Source organism: Toxotes jaculatrix, chromosome 16 (genome assembly GCF_017976425.1).
Source record: "Toxotes jaculatrix isolate fToxJac2 chromosome 16, fToxJac2.pri, whole genome shotgun sequence".
NCBI lineage: Eukaryota > Metazoa > Chordata > Actinopteri > Toxotidae > Toxotes > Toxotes jaculatrix.
Genome location: NC_054409.1, coordinates 21,399,106 through 21,420,763, shown reverse-complemented (window position 1 = coordinate 21,420,763; position 21,658 = coordinate 21,399,106). Strand labels below are relative to the sequence as shown.

The window sequence follows — 21,658 nt, the reverse complement described above, 5'->3', positions numbered from 1 at the left end:
GTGGTCTGTGCTGGCAAAATTATTAAAACTGGAAGTAGTTTGTAGCAATAACTGTACAGCCTTAACCCTGGTCGGGGGCATAGTTTCCATTAAGGCCACTCTGTACTTTTCCTGGAAATTTCCGGATTTTATCAAACCAAGGAAGGTTTATTAAGACAAAACACGGAGGACATAACCTCCAGCTGTGGTAAATAAAAAATGTAACACTATTTCACTATATTCAGATATTTTATAGGCAAAACAATTAATCAGTTGATCAATAAAATAATCATTAGCTGCAGCCCTACACTCAACAATTACAAATGTACATGTGATGGGTATTTTATAGGCTGAGTCCCTTATTTTTTGATTCCCTTATTTTTTGGCCTATACATTGCTGCTCTATCCTGTAATTTCATCCAGCCAAGACTGAAACTATTTTTTTCATTATGAAATGGAGTCAACAATCAATATATTGTTGTAAATTAAAAAAAATATATCCAAACCCATAAAAACCAGATGTTGCTTGGACAAAGGATTTCTTTTTTTTTATGCTGGACTAGCAGACAGAAAATCATCTCATCTCTCCTGTAAACTTGCCAATTTAAATCTCCCTCTCTCGGCGATGCAACTTCCGTTTTCAACACCATGCACAGCGCCGTCACTCTCATTTTTTCATCGAGAGCTTATACGGCAGCTTGAGGCGGGGAGGTAAACTTTTGGCAATATCAGAGTGAAGGTTTTATAGCCGTGTATACGACAGTGTTTGCGCGTGTTTAGCCCAATGTTCATCACAGTCCGTCGCAGCGAGAAATAAGTGCGGCCACGGAGACCGAAGGGAGAGGCGCTGGAGATAGGCTCCCGATATGAAATGAATATGCACAGAGACGATTCTGTGAAACAGATCTGTCGCTTTCTGCTACAGGGTTTCTGAGGGATCAAATAATAATTAGGGAAAAAAAAAAAAAAAAGAAAGATTCGAGCGACTTTCAACGCAGAAAGAGAGCCGGGAGGAAAGGACTGCTGTGCGGGGGGACGCAAAGGGACTCGATCTGCATGTGAGACCGCTGGTCCACACACACCGGAGGCAAGAGATGCAGCCTGCGAGCAAGCTCCTGACTCTGATTCTCCTCATCTTCATGGGCACAGAACTCACCCAAGTAGGTTTCTCTTTTAACGCCATTTTCCACCTCCTGTGTTAAAAAGCTAGAGCCCGCGGTTTAATTGGCTCCAGATCCGTTTACAGATTACCCGGTTAACTCGTATAAAGAGCCCCGGTGAATTAGACCCCCGCTTAAACAGATTAACGGGTGGGATTACATGATGTGAATGCATTGTGCTTGACGGGCGCGGATGGCTCCAGAAGAGCCCTGCTCAGTCTCTCCAGTGCCGGGGCTGTCACACGGGCCAGATAAAGGCAGAATACTGCACGATCCACCAGTTTCCCCATTAGGAAATTGTCAGATGAATCAGGCGCAGGGTTGTTCTGATACTATGTGTTGCCTGTGGCTTTCTTTAAAGAGGCCATTGTTATGGCAGACTGTGGGCTGCTGCTCTACAGGGCTCAACAATCAAATGCAGTGCCTCATAGAAGGTGTTCTGAGCATGCTCAGTGACCACGGTGTGACTTATTGTTGCCTGTGTGAGGGGAAGAGGACATTTAGTCCAGCCATGCAACAGCCACACAGCTCAGTAGTAAACATAATTACTGGTCAATAAAATGCATCTCTGTGATTCCTTACAGGAACTCGTAATTACTTCCTGCTATCTAAAAGGCCATTTCCAGTAATACATATAATAGTTGCTGTTGCATTAAACTGTTGCCTTTATAGATTCTCACAAAGAGCAAGATGGTGGGGAGAGAGCAAGGCACTGGATTTATTTATTGCAGGGCCCTGCCACAACTGGATTGAAGAATTTGATGGTTTAATTGCCCTTGCTTGAACAGAGTCATATTTCATAGGCTCCACTGTTGTGTGAATCCAATTGTGGTCGGTAATTGGAGACTGAAAAAAAAAAAATCAAATGTGCCACTAAGGTACTATCAATAAAGTAATCTCTATTCCCAGTGTATCTGTGATATACTCTACTCCAAATGACAAACTCAGGGAAATGTGTAGTGGAAGTAGGTTGCAGCAAACCCTGCTGGCCTCGATAACCAATGTGTTAGAACAATATTGATGTAATATTGCCTTGACAGAAATATGCCAGCAATTGATTTCCGCAAATTTATGAGAAATGTCAGTGCGCTGTGAGCAGAACATTTTTTATTCATAGAGCAACAGCTTGGCTTTGACATTCATGTGGAATTTGATTTGTAAATTGATCAAAGCTGTGACCTTACACACAGTTATTACTGGTGTTATTTTATCTCCCCTCACTGACGCATCAAATGTATAGCCCGCAAAGTGAACTGGACATACAGCACAGCAGCGGAGTGCACGAAAAAATGCTGACACAATCGAACAATGGGGCTGTTCGCACTGATTGATGGAAGCCATCAGTCAGAGGGGAGAGGAAAAGAGAGCGTGTTACACTTTGGGTTTCATGACAGTCGGTTCGAGTCCTGCACAGTGCAGGTCAGGGCCCACGTTACAGTGACAATCCTTCTCTGATGGCCAGAGAGTGTGTGTCGTCTGCTTGAAGGTAAGTCGATATTAGTCCACAGCTCGCCTGTCTACTCCCTTACAGGAGAACAGAAACACAAGATACACTGACAGACTCTATTTATACAGCCCCTGCTATAGAAACCTACAATACATTTCACTGTAGGAAGGCCAGGCCTCTCCACATCTCTTCGCTGTTTGAAGACAGATTTAAAAAGTGAGAGGTGTATCTAGAGACAGAAATATAGAGAGTCTATTATTGCCAGATTACTCATCAGGAAAAAAAGAGCCACGCCAGGCAGTATGGCCTCAACCTTTGATGCTGAACAATACCACCCTCTTAATGACCACATTAACCACCCTGCCTCAGAAGTCTCACTTTCAGACAGTGTGGGGCAGCTGCAGCTCTTTTCTCAACATCTGGCCGAGGGAGCAGGGAGACGCCTGATTAGTAGCACGCTCTCCGCTTTAATTCTGCCCACATTCATTCACCTCGGTCCCCTCTGCCGAAGGATTTGGCGACTGCCTGGTGCTCACACAGAGAAGAATAGTAAGCAGCCAGAGCGGCATCTGTTCCTCACCTAGTGGCTCCCCCATGGCTGCAGGCCCACATCCTAAAGCATCTCTCTGACACCTGACAAAACAGATGGCACTGCTATAGGTACCACTTTGACACCATGCAACCTACATACCATAGCTCATCCTACAAACGACCATCATGCAAAGAAACACAGCACCACATCTGCTCATGTGAAGGCTTTAGATTTGTAGGCGTGTGCTATTAAGAACAAATTTTTTTAATGAATGAGTGGATTTTTGCGTTTGCAGGGAAAAAAAGTGCCAATCTTCTGTTTCACGTGAAACAACTAAATCTACTTTGCCAACACGCCCACATCTGTGCTACTCAAATTATGAGGGGTCCAGCAAGGGAACATTTTAAAACAGTTACGGATTTTTAATGCATGAAACTTAAAAAAATAAAATCAATCCAGTTTTATGTGAGAAACTGAGATGGAGTTGAGCTGAATTGCAATGTGCGTGGTGTGATTGGCAGCTGGGGTTGAAGCTATTTATTATTCAATATGGTTGGATGAGCGATGAAGCAAGAGGGGGAGAGAGAGAGAGCGAGAGAAAGCGAGCAGAAGTGGAGTAGGTGGAGATGCGGTGAGATGTGGTGCATTTTGTAGTGCACTCGCAGGCTGGAAAAGTGATTTTTTTTTTGTTTTTGGAAGTGTGAGTGTGGTTATCCTATTGTGTATATGGATACAGTTAAAACACCTGCTCACTGTAATGCAGTACAGTATAATAGCTCAGCCAGAAATACTACTTTTATGAAGCTTAAATGTTGCGTTAATGGGATGTTTTGTAGTTTCTTTTTATTGTACTGAATCATATTGTGATATGCACCTGCTTGTTTGTCCCTCCAGCTTCATCTATACCTTTCACCTACACCAAAAATCGTTATGTCTCGTGTTGCAAAGTGAAAAAAAACGTCAGAGCCACACCTAAACAGCACAACACCACAAGCCACATTCTCAAAAAATTCCCACATAATTTGACCTCTCTGACACAATCTTATTTATACAGGACTATTAGACTGAATAGCAGATCATTGTGTAGGTGTTGCTTTTATTATGTCTACACATTTGAGATCTTGTAGACAATTATAAATCCCCACGTCTTTGTGGGAGTGTAGTGCCTTTCTCATAAAAGAGTGTTGTCTTCATTCACAGATCTCTATAAATCACTCGTGATAAATTGACTGACTGGCTGATGACTGAATAACTAATTGATTTGTTCACTGAGTCAATTATCTTTTATTAACACACTTGTGGCATCCCCCCTGAAGCCGGTGTGTTAAAATCCTGATCACTCAGTATTAAAGCTGGACCATAAACTTTTTTTAAATGAATTCTTTCACCCATATTTAAACTGAATCCACACCTGTGAAGCTTAGGAAAACTAGTCATATCCAAACAGCTCCACATCAAAACAAGACTAGACCGGGCTGGACAGTCGTACACAGCAGTGACATGACCCCTACTGATACTTCGCACTAATCTGTGGAACCATCACTACGGTGAGCTCTCACCTCAAAGGTCATAAAGAAGTGGAAGAGATAAAAGAGACAAGAAAGACAGAGCGTGGCATGGAGAGAAGTGTGGAGGTGCAGTGAGCACTAACTTTCCTTCCATCTTTGAGTTTACCAGAAAAATGCATTATGGAGCCGACAGAAATAACTGCACAGAGCCACTCTTGCTATTCTGGGGACCTCATGTATCATGCAGTACTGCAATTTAGCCCATAGGCTGGAGTATTTGCCTAAAGGCCTGTTGATGTGGACTTAGGCTCAGGACTAATGAATTATTTGTTATTTCTGAGCTCTGACTATTTATCCCGTTAAAATAAACGGTCCTGCTGTGTAAGGTGTCATTCTAAACATAAATATGCATCAGTTAACTACACTTGGAAATGCAGCTTCAGTGTTTTGACTCCCAGTGACTGTAAATTTCGTGCATAAACATGAAATTTACATACTGAAAAGGCAAGCAAACTCTGCGAATATTCATTTTTCTTCTATTTTAAAAATATATATATCTGCATGTTATCTGCCTTTTCCTTGCAGTATAAAATCCCTCCCCTTTTGATTTCAGCAACGCCAAAATCAGCTACACGATGGCGCCAGAGTCACACGAATCAAAAGCTTATCCTCACTCCGAGCTGAAGGCGTCCAGTATCCCATCAATAAAACATTCAAACATTTTCTGAGTCTTTACACCCCACTGTCATGGCAATGCGACATTCTGCACAAGTGTTTCGTGTGCGTTTTGACATGTAGGCTATTTCTCCTGTGCACTTATTTTTTTGTTTTAATGAAGGCCAGTTTTACCATGCGTGGTCCGAGGAGGTTCTCAGAGAGCCCTCTCTCCGTATGGGGCAGCGGATAAAGAAATGTCACTGTCTGCTATAAATAATCCCTCGGTGTCCGCCGCCGACCTCAGCCGCACTGCTCATTGTCATTCCCTCTGGGGACAGTCAGTGTCGGGCAGCTATGGGCGACTCGGGCGCAATTCCAGATATTACCATGAACGGACCCCAACCTGGCTGACATCATTGCGTCTGGCGATATAGATAGATCCGTAGTACCTCCTCCTTCCTCCTCTCATCCATTTGGAGCAGCCTGTGTGTGTGTACTCAGTGGCACTTAATCACAGAGCGCACCAAGGCAGGAGGCGGACCGTCGGGCGTGAACGACATAGTAACGGTGAACCGTAGAGGCAGCAGTGTGCGGGACAACGCAGGCAGAGGAGCTATCCAGAGGACGTTTCCATCAGCCGCTCTCGGTTTTATCCCTCCCTCTTTTTTTTTTTATCATCCACTGGATCAAGTGTTTCAGTTTTATCTCCGTCCCGTCCTTCCAGTTTCGGTTGTCTTTTACTGCGTCCGACTCGTTCGCCGCCAAATCTTCGCTGGAGATGTCCAAAAAAAGACCAGCCGAGCCGGAGTCCCGGGTGAAACAGCAAGCTGCTCTGGGCAACATGACTCGCCTCCTTTGCTTCTCACTGGAGTCTGTAGAATGAAGACGGCTTAAATAAAGTCCAAGCAAAGCGCAAAGATGTCGGTGCCTTTGCTGAAGATCGGCGTCGTGCTCAGCACCATGGCGATGATCACCAACTGGATGTCGCAGACCCTCCCCTCTCTGGTGGGGCTCAATACTACCAAGCTCACGGCGGCACAGGGAGGTTATCCAGACCGGAGCACAGGAGTAAGTGCGCAAGTTACGCATATTTCCTGCGGTTGGTTGGCTGTCTTTTTTCCTGAATGAGTGTCGACTGTTGCAATCAAATTAGCCTTCGGTTCAAAATTAGGCATCATAAATGAGATTTTGTGTGCCTTTACTCAAAACAGGAGAAATTCTGTCAACGCGATGCGCTTGGAGGGCGCATGCAAAAGTAAAAAAGACTTGGAGAAGCATCATAGAAATCTCTTTTTCTGCTTTTGATGTTGCTCCAGCTGCCACTGGGTTGCTGTGTCTGTCGATATGAGTAGCCTGCACTAAGTGGAAACTTATATCCTGGTTATTTATTTATTTTTTTAAATCTGGCATTGATAGAAATAAGATCCAGTTGCAGGATATTTGGGGACTGACGTGACAGATGTCAAAGCGGTGTTATTTTTACCCCCATGAAACAGCGGGAGTCCTCATTCTTCCTTTCACTGTCTGAGTGAATGAGAGACGATCACAGCCAAGGTAGATGAAGCGTTCCTTTGTTTCTCCGTCAGACTCCTGGCAGATCCCGGGCTGTTACTGTGCCAGGATACTGTTATGAGTGCTCTGTCAAGTGGAGGTTAGCACTGAAATTTGGAACAATGGATGCTGAAGGCAACTGAATAAATAAATAGTAGAGCAGAGGATGCAGTGAGCTGATCTTTACTCATCTATCCCGAATGTACTCAGTTTATTTCACGGTGTTTGAGGAGACTGAAGCTTTTTTTTTTTTTTTTTTACATCAGTAGGTTTTGATAGATTTCTTTTATTTAATCGTTTTTTTTGTCAATGAGCAGTGTGATAGTATTCCAGAGAAACGCTGAGATTTCAAGACAGGTGCTTGATAGTGATTTTCTTTGTCTTGTCAGCACATCCTTTGGTATAAAACAGTGCAGCTGACTAACAGTCACTGTGATTGCTCCTTTTGGATTTTGTGAAGTCAAGTGTTTCTCACTAATTGAATCAATCAGCAGATATGTCCAGTGATCTTTTTTATTGCTGATGTAGTGATGAATATCTTTGTCAAAGTCACTTACTCAGTCCTATCCAATCAGGTAATTAGCTGAAGTTGTGTCTCAAGGAAGAAAAAGAAAAAAAAACTGTCTTCCTTACGTCAGACACTTCACACTTTACACTCAGAGCTTTCACACACACCCAAGCCCTTGAATAACGAGAGTAGCTTCAGCTGCCTTGATTGGCTGCATCTTCCCTTTGTGTGGCTTTAAAATATACGGTATGATGGTGCAAAACGGGTGGAGCCTGGTGGTTTGTAGTGTCCAAACGGTGATAAATGCAATACAGCTTGAGCATTAAGCGGGCACAGCACACTCAACGTGCAAATATCAGTGAAGCATCCCCTTTGCTCACATCTTACTGGCCTTAAACACGTCATAGACAAACACAGCAATGTGTCACACTATCGTCCTTTTCTGTCTTTGAGCTGTTTGTCTTTGCCTCTAACGCTCTGCTCCACTGTCCTCCAGTTTTGCTATTCAACAACCCTTCTTTACTATTTATCCACTCCCTTGTCCTCAGGTGTTGCCAGCAAACCCAGAGGAATCGTGGCAGGTGTACAGTTCGGCCCAGGATAGTGAGGGAAGGTGTGTCTGCACTGTGGTGGCGCCCCAGCAGTCCATGTGCTCACGGGATGCCCGCACCAAACAACTGAGGCAGCTGTTAGAGAAGGTAATTACCACTTAACTCTTCAGCAACACGTGACCCCAGCAATCAAAGTCATACAATGCCCAGAGTAAGCAGCTTTTACTGTTTTTACGTTCTTCACACACAAAGGCAGACATGTGCACACACATATCTAGGCTTACCCACGTTTGTGGTCTTCTAATCACCTCTGCCTATTGGACAAGAATAGGAATCATGCTCTAATGAGCTCCCTGGAAACCCAACAGGCATCACGGGAGGCAGCTATTCACTGGCTCTCTGAGTTTCTATTGTACTGCACACATCCAAAGCAACACATCCAATGATGCAACCCAGCTCAACACCCAGAGACTGGAAGCTAAGACTACCCCATTTACACAAATGGAACATTTAAGCACATTTATGACAAAAATCCTTTTCATTTAAGGATGGAGATAATCTCCAAATATTGCAGAATAGCATGCTGATTCACATAAGCTGCCAAAAAAACACAGACATCAACAGATCTCTCTTGAATAAATAGAAGATGAGCCAAGTTTATGGAGTTTTTGAACCACAACAGTTTTGGAGAAACCAAATGTCTTAACAGTATGCATTCTACACTTGCACCATGTGTCCGAGGCCCCTGTTTAGTTGGCCTGATGTCAGAGTTTATGAATAACTCTTGCTTTGCCAAGCCAAAGCAAGAAAAAAAAAAGAAAAGTCTGTTAAATTTCCTCTACATCGCACTCTAATTACAGCATGAGAAACAGAGATTTATTTCTTCACACTGACCAATGTGTCCATATGGCACTCCAGGTCCAGAACATGACCCAGTCCATCCAGGTGCTGGACCAGCGGACCCAGAGGGACCTGCAGTATGTGGAAAAGATGGAGGTCCAGCTCCGCGGTCTGGAAACCAAGTTCAGGCAGGTGGAGGAGAACCACAAGCAGAACATTGCCAAGCAATACAAGGTACGGAGCCACATCTCGAGCCATTGACCCCACCGCCATTCTCTCAAAATATTCATAGCTGCTCTGTAGCCCATTATACACAGCCTTACCCATTTTGTGTTTGTTTATTCCCACTGTGGAGATGGTTCAGACTTTCCTAAACCACCATACTGCATACCAAGAAATCCATAATGCATGCATAATTAAAGAGGTTAGATGATTGGATATATAAACCCAACTGCAAGAATTCGTATTATTATTCCACACCAGTTCGCTTTTTAGAGCCATGTGATGGAATCCTAAATCAACTGTCAAATATGGAGTTTAATAAAACATTTTATGTTTATCACCATGACCATGCAGTGGTGAAATTTTGTACAGAGTGTAACCTTGTACAGTGACACCAAGATCTCTGTGCATGGGACACAATTGCTTGTTTAGTGGTAGATAATAAACTCTTAGAGGGTTTATTGTCCATTCAAAATAAAGTAATTATGAATAAATCTTATGCAAATAGGACAGGGTATTGAATGAAATGTAACTTTCTTTCCATTATAAAACCTTTTTTTTTCCATATAAGATTCTAAAAAACAATTGTCTTTATCCAGTAAGGTGCAGATTGTTGTCTCAATAAATTACCTGTATTTTAAAAAAGGACACAGAAGATTTCCATAATTGAGAAGATGGAACCAATGAATTTTTGGCATTTTTTCTTGGAAAATTACTTCATATTAAACATTTAACCAGCTCTCAAAATAGTTGACGTTTGGGTTTTTTTTTTTTTTTTTTTTTTTTTTGCTGTTGATCAGCTAATAAATTAATAATTTCAGCTCTGCATCTAACAAAAGTTCAGCTGAGTTTGCCAAAGTAAAATTGTCAAACTTTTTATTTAAATCAGCAGCTATTTTTACTACTCTGTGCTATGGACATGGTTTGGATAGTAACAGAGAAATACTGAAGTTCAATACCCAGCCCTGTTTGCAGTTACTCACACAAATGCATTGTTTCAGTGCACCAGTCTTCTTACCTTTATCACTCTGAATCAATAAGCACATTCAGTGTTTGCGTCATTTTACCTGCACCGATACATTTGTGTGATCCTGTCATCCGTGCATGCTCAAAAACCTCATGCAGCCAAACGCCACATTCAGTGCATGCGTGCAATATATAACATGTCTAAGTGCATATACTAAGTGTGTGTGCGTTTGTTTGTTTGTGTGTCTGTTAGATAGGTTAGCAAGCTCTAGCCCCTGTCAACAGTTTGTCGTTTTCTTGCTTGCAGGGCTAACTTTAAGACATGTAAAGAGAGCCACAGGGAAGAAGAGGCAGGTCAATTCCAGATTCCCCTGAACTGGGCCACAGTACTGAGAGCATTTGGGCGTCAAACAGTTAATTTATCTTTAGCACCATTAAGACTAAGAAACCCTACCCCTCTCCCAAACCAACCCACCACTGATCTCTTCCTGCATGTTACTGCTGTCAAAGTTTTCCATCTAAAAGCTTTTTTCAAAAGTAAATACATTTATTATTATTATTATTATTATTATTATTATTATTATTATTATTATTATTATCGATTGCTGTTATTCATTTTATTTTCCTTGGCTTTTGTCTATGCATATTTGGTTACTCAACAAATCTATACGTAAAACTATAGACGTAAAATTCGAGACACTTTGTTGTGTGTGACATGTAAAAGCATGTAACCCTTAATACGATGTTGCATTTTAAACGATGATGACCAATAAAGAGCTTTCCCAATTGTTGTCGGTGTACCGAGGGCTTGCTTTTTAACGGCTGGTCACTGCCGGGACGGAGCCACCTGCTCTGCTCGTCCAGCGGGTGGAGAATATTTTCCGGGTTTGTTTGCTCAGACACACACCTGCACAGACAAAACACAGCTGATCACACACAAACACTGAACATGGACACAAACAGGGGGTCTTCATGTCAGTGGAGAGGCAGGATAGTGTCAGAGTAGTCAGGTCAGACAGGTGTTTTTTTTCTCTTTTCTTTTTCTTTTATGGACAGCGGGACTCCTTTTGTCGCGCATGACACTCAACCGAGCTTATTCTAATCCTTTCAGGCCATAAAAGCGAAAATGGAGGAGCTTAGACCGTTGATACCAGTGTTGGAGGAGTACAAAGCCGATGCCAAATTGGTATTGCAGTTTAAGGAGGAGGTCCAGAATCTGACGTCAGTTCTAAGCGAACTTCAGGAGGAGATGGGGGCCTATGACTACGAGGAGCTCCACAACAGAGTGTCAAATCTTGAGGAGAGACTCCGAGCATGCATGCAAAAATTAGGTAGGCACAGAAAGTTGTTGGCACGCACCATGTTTCAGACACATGCATGCACAAACACTCCCACTGACAAACAGTATGTTGTGACTGAAAGAAAGATGCTCAGGCATATTCACATGATGCAGAACATCACAGAAACATTATGTGTGGCTGCAATGATCTAAAACTCAAATACGCTCAGTTACACATTGTTACACCCGCCATTTACACTTATTTGTACGTGCTTGCCCACTAAGGAACAATGCTTTTGGTTTACTCTTACATTGCCAAGCTAACCAATAATGAAGTCCATGAGAGGGTTACGCATGTACTCATAGAGCTGGATTTACATCCTGATCTTCTGCAAAGAAACAAGAAACTAGAGCTGAAACCACTTTTGACAGAAAATCAATCGGAACCAATTTTATAAATTGTTCCAAACCATTTATCAATCAAAAAGCCAAACATTTTGTGTGTTCCAGCCCCTCAGTGACAACGTGTCTGCAGATCTTGCCTCAGGGTCTGGAGAATTTAGACCTTTTTCGCAATTTTCAAACCATTTACAGAACAAATCATTCTGAAGGAATCGGAAGATTCATCGATAAAGAATGTGATTTTTAGTGGCAGTCCTACAGGGTCCATGCGTTAACCTTGTTTGGACACATGAAAATGTTCTTTTTAATGAAGAATTCTGCATGAATCTATGGTAGTGCCCCACAAAACTGGCTTCCTGTGATGAAATTAGGGATATTAGGCTTGAGGTGTTTTACATTGTGGATGGCATACAGAGGAAGAGAGCTACTGACAGCATCTTTAGCTTGCAAGTTCCCATCACAGTCTTATCTTTGCTTTTAGCCCCTGTCTCAGTCTCTTCACACCTCTGTCACATCCCACAGTGCTAATAGATGCACACCCACACTACAGTGACTAAGATACATTGCAGCAGAGACACTTACATGCCGCACATCAAGGGTATATTGTGTTTCAAATTATTCACTGTGCAAGATAAGAGAAAGAAATTGGGAAAAGCTTTTGGTTCCAATGCCAACTGTTCTTTTATGCAACACTAGTAGAGACACAGTGATTGAATTGAATACAGAGTCCAATAGGCAGACACCTAATCTCAGCTCCCTGGTTACTACTCCTGTCATTCTGTTTTTTCATCTGTGCATACACAATTATTTTCTCACTGGTTACCTCTCCTCTCACTACCTGCCAGACTGGAGCAGGAGCTTCGTCCATGCTTTCACTCTCAGTTCAATGCACATGCCTCTCTTCACATCTGTGGTCAGACCGCCTAGGAGAGCAGAGAACTGTGGGAGTTACTCCAGTGTGTGTGTGTGCATGAGATCAGACGAGATAAAGGCGAGGTCGCCCGGTGAGGGACTGGCTCAGGCAGAACAGAGGGTGGCTACTTCTTTCATCTTCACTCGACTGCGGAGGCACTCACGCACAGTGCACGCAAACACACTCCGGCACACTCCCGTTATTGAGATTAAACTTGCGAAGGTCACTAGCCAAATTAGCATCAGTAGAACAACAACAGGAAAAAAAAAACAGCGAAAAATGGAGAGGGCAGGAGAAATTTAAGTACTGAATAATGAATAGAGCGACGAGAGGAACTGATAGAAGGTTGCAAGGGGAAGGAGAAAGTGATAAAGCGAAGGAGAGCCGGAAAAGTGAAAGAGAGTAACTGGGGTCCCCGCAGAGCTGTCCTTCAAGCTGTTTTGTGCCAGAGAGACTAACAGCCCAGCGGCTGCTGAGACACAATGGCCATCGATCAAGAGGACATGCCAGCTTGCTGGGCAATAATCAAATAAATAAATCACCCTGTGTCATGCCCCAACAATGTGGAGGCACAGAGGGCTTTAGGCAAATCTAGGCCCTTCACACCAAAATACTGATGAATGGAACAAGAAGGTCATAGCTGCACACAAAGCCCTCTGCTGCTTGCCCTGCCACCATTGTTCTCACCTTCCATTTCCTCTGTAGAGAATAAAATTACAGGCATAATAATACACTGAGGTTCACATGCCATTGAATCAATATTTCTCTCATTATAAACAACCTCACCCTCTCTCTGTCTTAATTTTCCGTCTCCGTCTTGTTTTTAGTTAAGAATAATTGTTTCATCACAACTTGGATGTTATTATTGTAGTTTAAATCCTGAGGTTTACAAGCTGCCTGATTGACTGCCCCTGCCAGACTTTGGCCTTGCCACTGTTGTAGCCTTCCCAGATCTCACCATTGTGAGCACAATAATATCAGTTCCATGAAGAATTATATCCAGAACTACCACAATAAGACCCGTGTCCAAATTATCCTTTAAAAACAGACATTCCTCCTGTTTGATCTAAATCTTTGGGGTAAAGGCTGATGGTGCTTTTGTTAAATCAGCTCCAGCTCCCATTAGGTTTTCCATTTGCTCTGCCCTTTGCTTCGGCCCAGGCAAATTCAGGCCAATAGGGGATTAGACCCTGTGTGCATCTCCAGAATGCAGATCCATCAGCGGGCTCCCCAGCAGCCCGCAGTTGTAGTTGTCATCTAAAGATAGAGGCATGATTAAAGAAAAGAAATAAATAAATCAATGGCCAGTGTATTACTGTGGTCTGTAATCCCACTGAGGGTTATGTAAGAGACTCAACCCCCCACTAGAAATAGTAGATGCTGCTCATGTGGCCATGTGTTTGTCTCTCAGCCACCGCTGAGGTGTGATGCGCACACACAGTCACAGGCACAACATATGTTGCACATAGAGGAACACAAATGCTCCAACACATATGCAAAGCCACAAGTTTCATTGTGTAGGTGAAAGACGTTGGATGAGATGAGAACATGGAGCCAGACAGATGACTGTGAGACCAGGAGAGGGAAACAAAAGCCAAATCTGTATTTTATGACTATGAAATACGATGACATTTCACAGCGATGAAGAGCAAGGGAGATGATAGGGAACATAAAGAAAGAGGAGAGAAGAGGAGTTACGGCGAGGGGTTAATGGATGCAGCGCTTCACAGAGAAAGATGCTAATGAAAACCTAAAATGAGCCATCGTCACAGTCTCACTCTTTAAATTAGCAGATCAAAACGATTCATTACATTCGTAGGGAAAGATTAACTCATCAAATTCATCTAATTGACCTTTGTCTTGCCAAAATACCCTCTGTAAAATGGCCTACACCTTGATGAGACGTATTGTTATTTGGTAAAATCCTGTCTCTCATTTCTGTCTGTGCTCATTAGAAATGGTACATTACTCTGACCAGCTTTCGGTCGCGAGGGACACGGAGCCCAGTGTTAGTTTTGTCAAATTCACATTAACACCTCAGTCAAAACTAATTAACACTGCTGCAGCTTACAAGTCGCACACAGAAGCAGAATACACAGAGGCTCTCCCTTTCCTGTTCCTCTCATTTTCTCACACATCCACACAGAGAGAGTGAAACAGGCATTAGCATGTGTGAACTTAATAATAAGCACCTCCTGTACAACACACGCAAAGAGAAAAGGCAGAGACACAGCAACAAGCTGGACATCAACTCCCTCATCCTTCAGGCAAACTCACTTAGATTTAAAGTAAATGAAAGTGAAGCTCTTGTAATGGACTGTGAACTAGTCTAAATGCCCAAATGGATGTTACTCGAGTTGTTCCCATTTCACTTCTTTCTTTGCAGCATGCGGCAAACTGACGGGCATCAGCGATCCCATCACCATCAAGACATCTGGATCCAGGTTCGGTTCCTGGATGACTGACCCTCTGGCACCTGAAGGAGACACACGGGTATGTACTTCTCCACACAGCGGCGGGAAGCATCATCTAATATGATATTGAATTGAACCACTGTCAGTACCAAAAGTCGACAGTGAAGATTACGTTAATTTCTTTGCTTATTTTTCAATCAGTTTCTAATTTCAATCATAATTTGACCAGTTTAGGTCTTTTACTTTATTCAGTGTGGCAGTTTGAGTTTAGACACCATTTAACATTAGAAGTTTGGTTTCTTTTGTTGAAATGAAAAACACACACATCTATAGCAACTATGCTAACTATACTATATCTATAAACTACAGCCAGCAGCTGGTTTTCCCCAATACTTGGAACACATCTTGTTCAGAGACACATATAGTTTGCCTGACTTTGAAGTTAATGATGACCTTCACCTATGATCAAGGTCAACTCTTACTGTGAAATGTAACAGCATGCGTTAATTGGCCACTGTCCTTTTATCAGCTGAGATTGCATCTGATTTCCCTTTGTGCCGCATGGCTTCTGTTGGCTCAATAAATGGGTCTGCTTTCATTACTGAAACACATTAAAATGAAATGCCAGGGATAAATCTATATGGTTCTAACGGGAAGCTGCACCAGCGGACAAGCAAGGGAGGGCGCTGGAAATAAAGAAAGTTTATTTGTCTGCTAAGCATGGACATGCTCTTTGTGCACCCGCTTTATGAGACACATTAATAAGAGACAGAACTCTCAATGTCACATGGGAGGAAAAATGATAAAAAAAAAGACTTGAGAAGAACCAGCAGCATGCAGTTCAGTAGCTGTATAAATGTACACTTTGCTTCCTGAGGGTTAATTGTCATGACAACACAGGCTGTTTAATGTGTATATTTTAAAAAAGCAGCAAGGGTGAAACTTTCTGTTGACTAAGATTCTACTAAGGACACAGCAAAGACAAGGTTTTTTTGTAGAAACTAATACATTCTGAAGAGAACACATGAAAGATGTGCTGCGTTATCAAAGAGCAGAGAAGGAAGAATGAGCGTAATTGACGGGAGCAGACAGGCCTGCTCCACTTCTTTTCATCTCTCGCTTTCCTTACCTTGGTATTTTTCTGGGCCCGTCGAGACCTGCTTCCTTGATGTGAATTTTTTTAAGTCAATCACAGCAGCACGTGGAAGCAGGTAGGAGTAGGGCTTCAGGTGTCTCTGTCCCACTGAGACTGAGGAAATGTTTGAGCCTCCAGCGGCTCCGGGATGAGAGCTCTCTGCCCACCACTGCAGGGGCCAACAGGAAGCTGGGTCGAAGCAGCTGAGACAGGCCTTTTATCTGGAATGATGGGCATTATCCCTGCGGGGCCCGGCTCATGCCACCCTGCGGCTGTCATCCACACTGTTTGTATTCAGAAGCTGCAGGATCTCTGTTTCGTCTGCTCCTTGAGGAAGTCTCAGCGCTAACTTAATTGGGATGCTTGTTGACAGTGTGATTTGATTTAGCCTATTCTGTGTGTGATCTGCATACAAGATTGTGATATTCACAAAGGCGCGCTGACGAACGACGATGATGATAGGGTTTCTAGCTCTGAAGTACTGCTGTGTTTGATCCTAATTCCTCTTTCTCTCTTTGTCTTGTCGTGATGTTTAGGTCTGGTACATGGATGGTTACCATAACAACCGCTTCGTGCGGGAGTACAAGTCGATGCAGGACTTCATGACGTCGGACAACTTCACGTCCCACCGGCTGCCCCACCCGTGGTCGGGAACAGGCCAGGTGGTCTACAACGGCTCCATCTACTTCAACAAATTCCAGAGCCACGTCATCATCAAGTTCGACTTCCGCACCTCCTCCATCAGCAAGTCCCGGCAGCTTGACTACGCCGGCTTCAATAATGCGTATCACTACGCCTGGGGTGGCCACTCTGACATTGACCTAATGGTGGACGAGGGAGGCCTGTGGGCCGTCTACGCCACCAACCAGAACGCCGGCAATATTGTCATCAGCAAGCTCAACCCCAACACGCTGCAGATCATCAAGAGCTGGACCACCAACCACCCCAAACGGAGCGCCGGGGAGTCTTTTATGATCTGCGGCACGCTCTATGTCACCAACGGCTACTCAGGAGGCACAAAGGTCTACTACGCCTACTCCACCAACTCCTCTACCTACGAGTACATCGACATAGCCTTCCAGAATAAGTACTCACACATCTCCATGCTGGACTACAACCCGCGTGACCGTGCCCTCTATGCTTGGAACAATGGTCACCAGGTCCTCTACAATGTCACACTGTTCCACGTTATCCGCTCAGAGGAACTGTAACCGCGGAAAATGGATTACGTACATAAATACATATTGTCTGTGTAGAGATCTCCCTATATACAAAAATATATCTGCGAAAGAAAAAGACTCAATGGCAAGACCATTCTATTTATAATATCAAATAACTTCTACTGAGAGACTGGATCAACAGTGAATGCAAAGTGGATTGAATGTGCATATACACAACACTGAAAAAAAAAATCTATAATTGAAGGGTTTCATTCCAAAAGGTGATGTATTTGTTATAGAAAAAAAAAAAAGCTTTATCAGTTACAGATGACAGATCAAAACAGAACTGTTTTGTAAATAAAAGACTTCATATGAATTCTAACTTTAAAAGTTATCCATAGTAGACTTTATTTTAATAGCTGCCATTGTTTTGTTAGAAGTATTTTTATTTTGGAATGAAACTCTTTAATTGTTTGCCACATAGAAAATGATTGTAACAGTAGACTATATATCAGATGTAAAAGAATAAGAACAGATGCCAAAAAAAAAACAAAAAAAACATGAACATCACGCCTTTTTTTTATATAATGGAATATCAACCTAAGCTCATTCCTGTGGCTCTGGTTCTTCTGCAGAAATCCTCCCAGCTGAACTTTTCTTTTGGTCAATGGGGGTCCTGAAACAAAGACTGTTGGTAATAAACTGTTGGATCCCCAGGTCTCATGGACAAGACAGAAAAGTGGGAGGTCATTCTAGTCAGGAGACTTGATAGCCTAATGGGTGCAGTCTGTCATATCGTTTTTATCAAGTACAGTAGCAAATCAAAAGTCTGTAGAGAAACAGCAAACAACAATAACAACATCCACTAAAAGACCTGAAGGCACTGACTGTTGACAGCGCTCTTATTTGAGATGATTTTCCTGTGTTAGTGACTATGTGTGAAAAAGGCTTTCTTTGCATGAGTGTTTTCTATCACTCCGGTATGCTCTTCTGAATGTCTTTTGCTGTATGATAATATTTAAAAAAAAAAAAAAAAAAAAGATGGTAGGGTGGGAGGGGGGACAAGGTAGGATACCTTTGGGATTTGAGGATTTGCTATATTTACTTTTTTTCTGCTTCTTTCTATTTCGTTCCTGTTTTATTTCTGTTTCTTTGCAATAATTTTATTTTTCAAATGTTCTTGTATCACTGTAACTGTTGGTTTCGCCTCTCTGTATTTGTTTATTTGGACTGCGTAGGAGGAATCTATCTAACTCACATCTCTCTGAAGAAAAAAAACCAACAGAATGTATCAAGTATTGTATCCGGGGAACCTGGTCCTCCTATCTTCAATTCACATCACGCGCCTGTAGTAGAGAGAGGTTTTTTTTTAGAGGATTATTCTGTCTCACGTCATGTACCCCCCCCCCCCCCCCCCCCCCCACTGCTAGTGAAGGATAATGCTGTTTAAATGTATACCCTCGCTGAGGACAAAAGCTTTCCACTCTTTTTGCGCTTTGCTGGACATGTGTTGTATCTGAGATGAGATAGTTAATGATTCGTGTCAATAAAACAGAGAAATCTGACGCACGGATTGTTGCCTTAAAAAGCTACAAGCTGCCATGTGACAGCGCGCTTAGTGCATGACTGGTCACACTTTTACATCACAACTAAGGCTCTTATTTTCTGCTTTTTGGGCAATACTTTATTAAGATTATAAAGGGTGGTCACTCTGTCCTTTTGTTGCATTGTGGGGAAAGATTAAGCATTTACAGACCGCCAAATCTTAAGGCGAGGTTATGTTATCTTTTGAGCTGTGAGATAACACATTCCCCCTCTTATGAATGAGAGGTTGAATTCATAAGCAATAAAAAAAACCATCCTTGCTCACTTCAGTACACCCAGGGGTTTTGCCGCTACAGCCTCAGTTGGTCTGGTACGACCAGTAGCCTGTGGTGGCCAAGTCTGCTGTTGAGTAATAGTTCCAGGTTTTGAAACTACATAACACATCTAACCTCCTACAGTTTCTGAACTATTACAGCTTTTACTTTCACCATTTGCTTATGTCACTTTGATAATCAGTGTGGCAGCATTTTGAAAATGATCACTAGATATCAAATACGTTTAGGGTTTAATGGTTGCAGAGCATTTTCCTTTTAAGTACAAAGCTTTATCTGTCACAGTTTAATCGCGTTTTCAACTGGAATGACCCCGATCTGGGTTTCTTTTCCATCAGTTGACATTTCTTTTATTTGCATGCTGTGATGTCTTCATATTAAGGCAGAGCTGTCCACTTTTTGTTCACTCAACAATTGTCTCTCCTCCTCTGATCCCCACTCTTCACTTACCCCCACCACCCTGCTTCTTCTCCCTCACCCTTCAGCCAGTCTATCTTTCCCGCTCTTTGTTGCTCCTACTCCCTCACTGCCTCTTAGTCCTCTGATGTTTCAATCGATGAATAAATGATTGCTTCTATTTTCATTCTGAGTCCAACACAAGCTGCTTTGCTCCCCAGAAAGAGTTGGAGACAGGATTTGGGAGACAGGCAGACAGAAAAAAAAACAGAGAGCGAGAGAGAGAGACAGGCAGAAAAACATGTTGGGGGGAAGGTCTCACAGCATATGACATGATGAGCTGTCACTCAGGAGCTGAATATATTTGCATCTTTAAGCGGTGATTGGCGCATCAAGAGACATAGCATCACTCCCTCTAGTCCCAGCACCCCCACTTCCCCACCATCAATGCACATGCATTTGCCTGTGAACCTGACAGTTGCGTTTCATTTCATCATTTTGCACATTGGATCTCTCTTTTCATTTCTGCACCGATGTCTTGTTTACTCCAGAATTAAATAGGTGCTGTAGGCTAATTATCTTGTGCATACCTTGTCCTCTAAATTCCATAACTACTGCAGCAGCACTTCTGGGAGTGGAAAGGACGGACACAGTGAGAGGTTTGACCTTGCTTGGGCCAGCTGTAAGGTGCATCATTCCCCCAAGGACAAAAACACTTATCAGCGACAGGAAGCTAGTGCGTACGTGCAAACAAGAGACTCACAAAAATGTTGTTTGGCACCGCGGTGACTTTAAATTGCTGAGCAAAATTCCATGACAGTTTGTCACGACTGGAGACTTATCCCCATGCCACATTACATAATTTACTTTTACTCTCAGACACTGCCTCTATGGCCTCTTTTGTACATTTGAAGGTTGAGTTATGTAACCCTGAAAAGTCAGCCTGTCAGACTGCTATTACAGCTGACACAAGCTGCTAATTGATATTCAACTTAATATGGCTCATTTGTGCAGCTGCCTTTGCAAATTTATGTGACATTATGTAATGTGGCAGGAAGAAAACATCTTAAAAATGACGACAAGCCGATAAAAAGATACTTGCTTGATAACATTATATGGAGCACGGCTTTGGATTAAGCAGATCTCTGAAGTCATGCCTGTATTATCTGATTGATTTGCATCCGCTGCTTCATTCATGCTTCACCATCAGCGGCTCAGCCATCAGCTGCTGGGCTATCAGCTGACTAGTAACAGCCAATCATATTCATACAGGTGTACTATCTGCATGAAAGCCTATATGAGTAGGATATACAGGTGTAAAGTTGTACAACCTGTATGAATACAAACCTGACACTTCTCAGTATTACTCTACTTATACATTCACCACTCTGACCTCCTGCTATTGTGTTGAATCATTAGATAGATTACTAAGATCCAGTGTTAACATGTTTTTGTTAAAGTGGGGTTAGTTTTATCAGCCTAACCCTTACTGCTGCTCAAATAGCTCCCTTAAAATACAAGGCCTTTCTTTCTAAATCTGTCTCTGACTGAACTAATGCTCCCAAAAATGACCAATTCATGAAATCAGCTCCTCTGACGTCTCAAAAAATACTGACCGCTGTGAGCTTCACCAGACTGGTTACTTCTTACTCTGCTTGTGTGTGCACATAGGCATCCACACATGCATACAAATACTCAGATGTTTTTTGCCAGGTCAGTTTAGGCTGAGTTTTTAAATTCATGAAAATTCAGACTTTGAACCAGGTGTCTGTGACATGAGTCACTACAACAGCTGCATCACTATTCAGGGATGCAGCTGTTGTATTGGCTGCAGATCACAACCTGCATTTAGATGTTGATGCCAAGTGTTGGAAAGAAAAGGTCAGACCAATCTGCAAACTGTAGAATTTCAGAGATACTACTGCAATATTGAAACTATCTCAAGCTTTTAGTTTTGATTATTCCAATGCAAAGAGCAGTTTTATCTCATTTCTGTCAATTCTAAAGAGAAGTTCCACACTGGGTCTGGTTTCCCCCTTTTATTTCTGCAATCCACCAAATAGTTAGAGTTTCATTCAAGATATAAAATCTGATTAATCCCTAACTGTCAAGAGAACCAAAGCAGTAATAACATTTCCACAGCCTAGGACCTACCACGCAC

General features: G+C 42.6%; 1 protein-coding gene across 2 annotated transcripts; it reads left to right on the top strand.

Annotated features, from left to right (window-relative positions):
- The first annotated feature begins 666 nt into the window (after nt 1–666).
- On the top strand, nt 667–18,789 carry olfm1b (olfactomedin 1b). 2 transcript variants are annotated; one of them, XM_041059658.1, is made up of 6 exons: nt 667–1,139; nt 7,891–8,040; nt 8,812–8,967; nt 11,033–11,252; nt 14,902–15,008; nt 16,601–18,789. In XM_041059658.1, exons 1-6 carry the CDS (start codon nt 1,074–1,076, stop codon nt 17,273–17,275), a joined length of 1,374 nt encoding a protein of 457 aa, XP_040915592.1. In that variant the 5' UTR covers nt 667–1,073; the 3' UTR covers nt 17,276–18,789. The 2 variants fall into 2 exon arrangements, with proteins under 2 accessions (XP_040915592.1, XP_040915591.1); XM_041059657.1 differs by lacking the exon at nt 667–1,139 and adding an exon at nt 5,889–6,351.
- Nucleotides 18,790–21,658: the final 2,869 nt, after the last annotated feature.

What these genes read in the sequence shown, in the direction of transcription:
- olfm1b (XM_041059657.1), top strand. Translation starts at nt 6,202, where the DNA reads ATGTCGGTGCCTTTGCTGAAGATCGGCGTCGTGCTCAGCACCATGGCG. An exon ending in TGAGGCAGCTGTTAGAGAAG is followed by an intron (nt 8,041 to 8,811) that starts GTAATTACCACT and finishes ATGGCACTCCAG; the next exon opens with GTCCAGAACATGACCCAGTC. An exon ending in CACCTGAAGGAGACACACGG is followed by an intron (nt 15,009 to 16,600) that starts GTATGTACTTCT and finishes CGTGATGTTTAG; the next exon opens with GTCTGGTACATGGATGGTTA.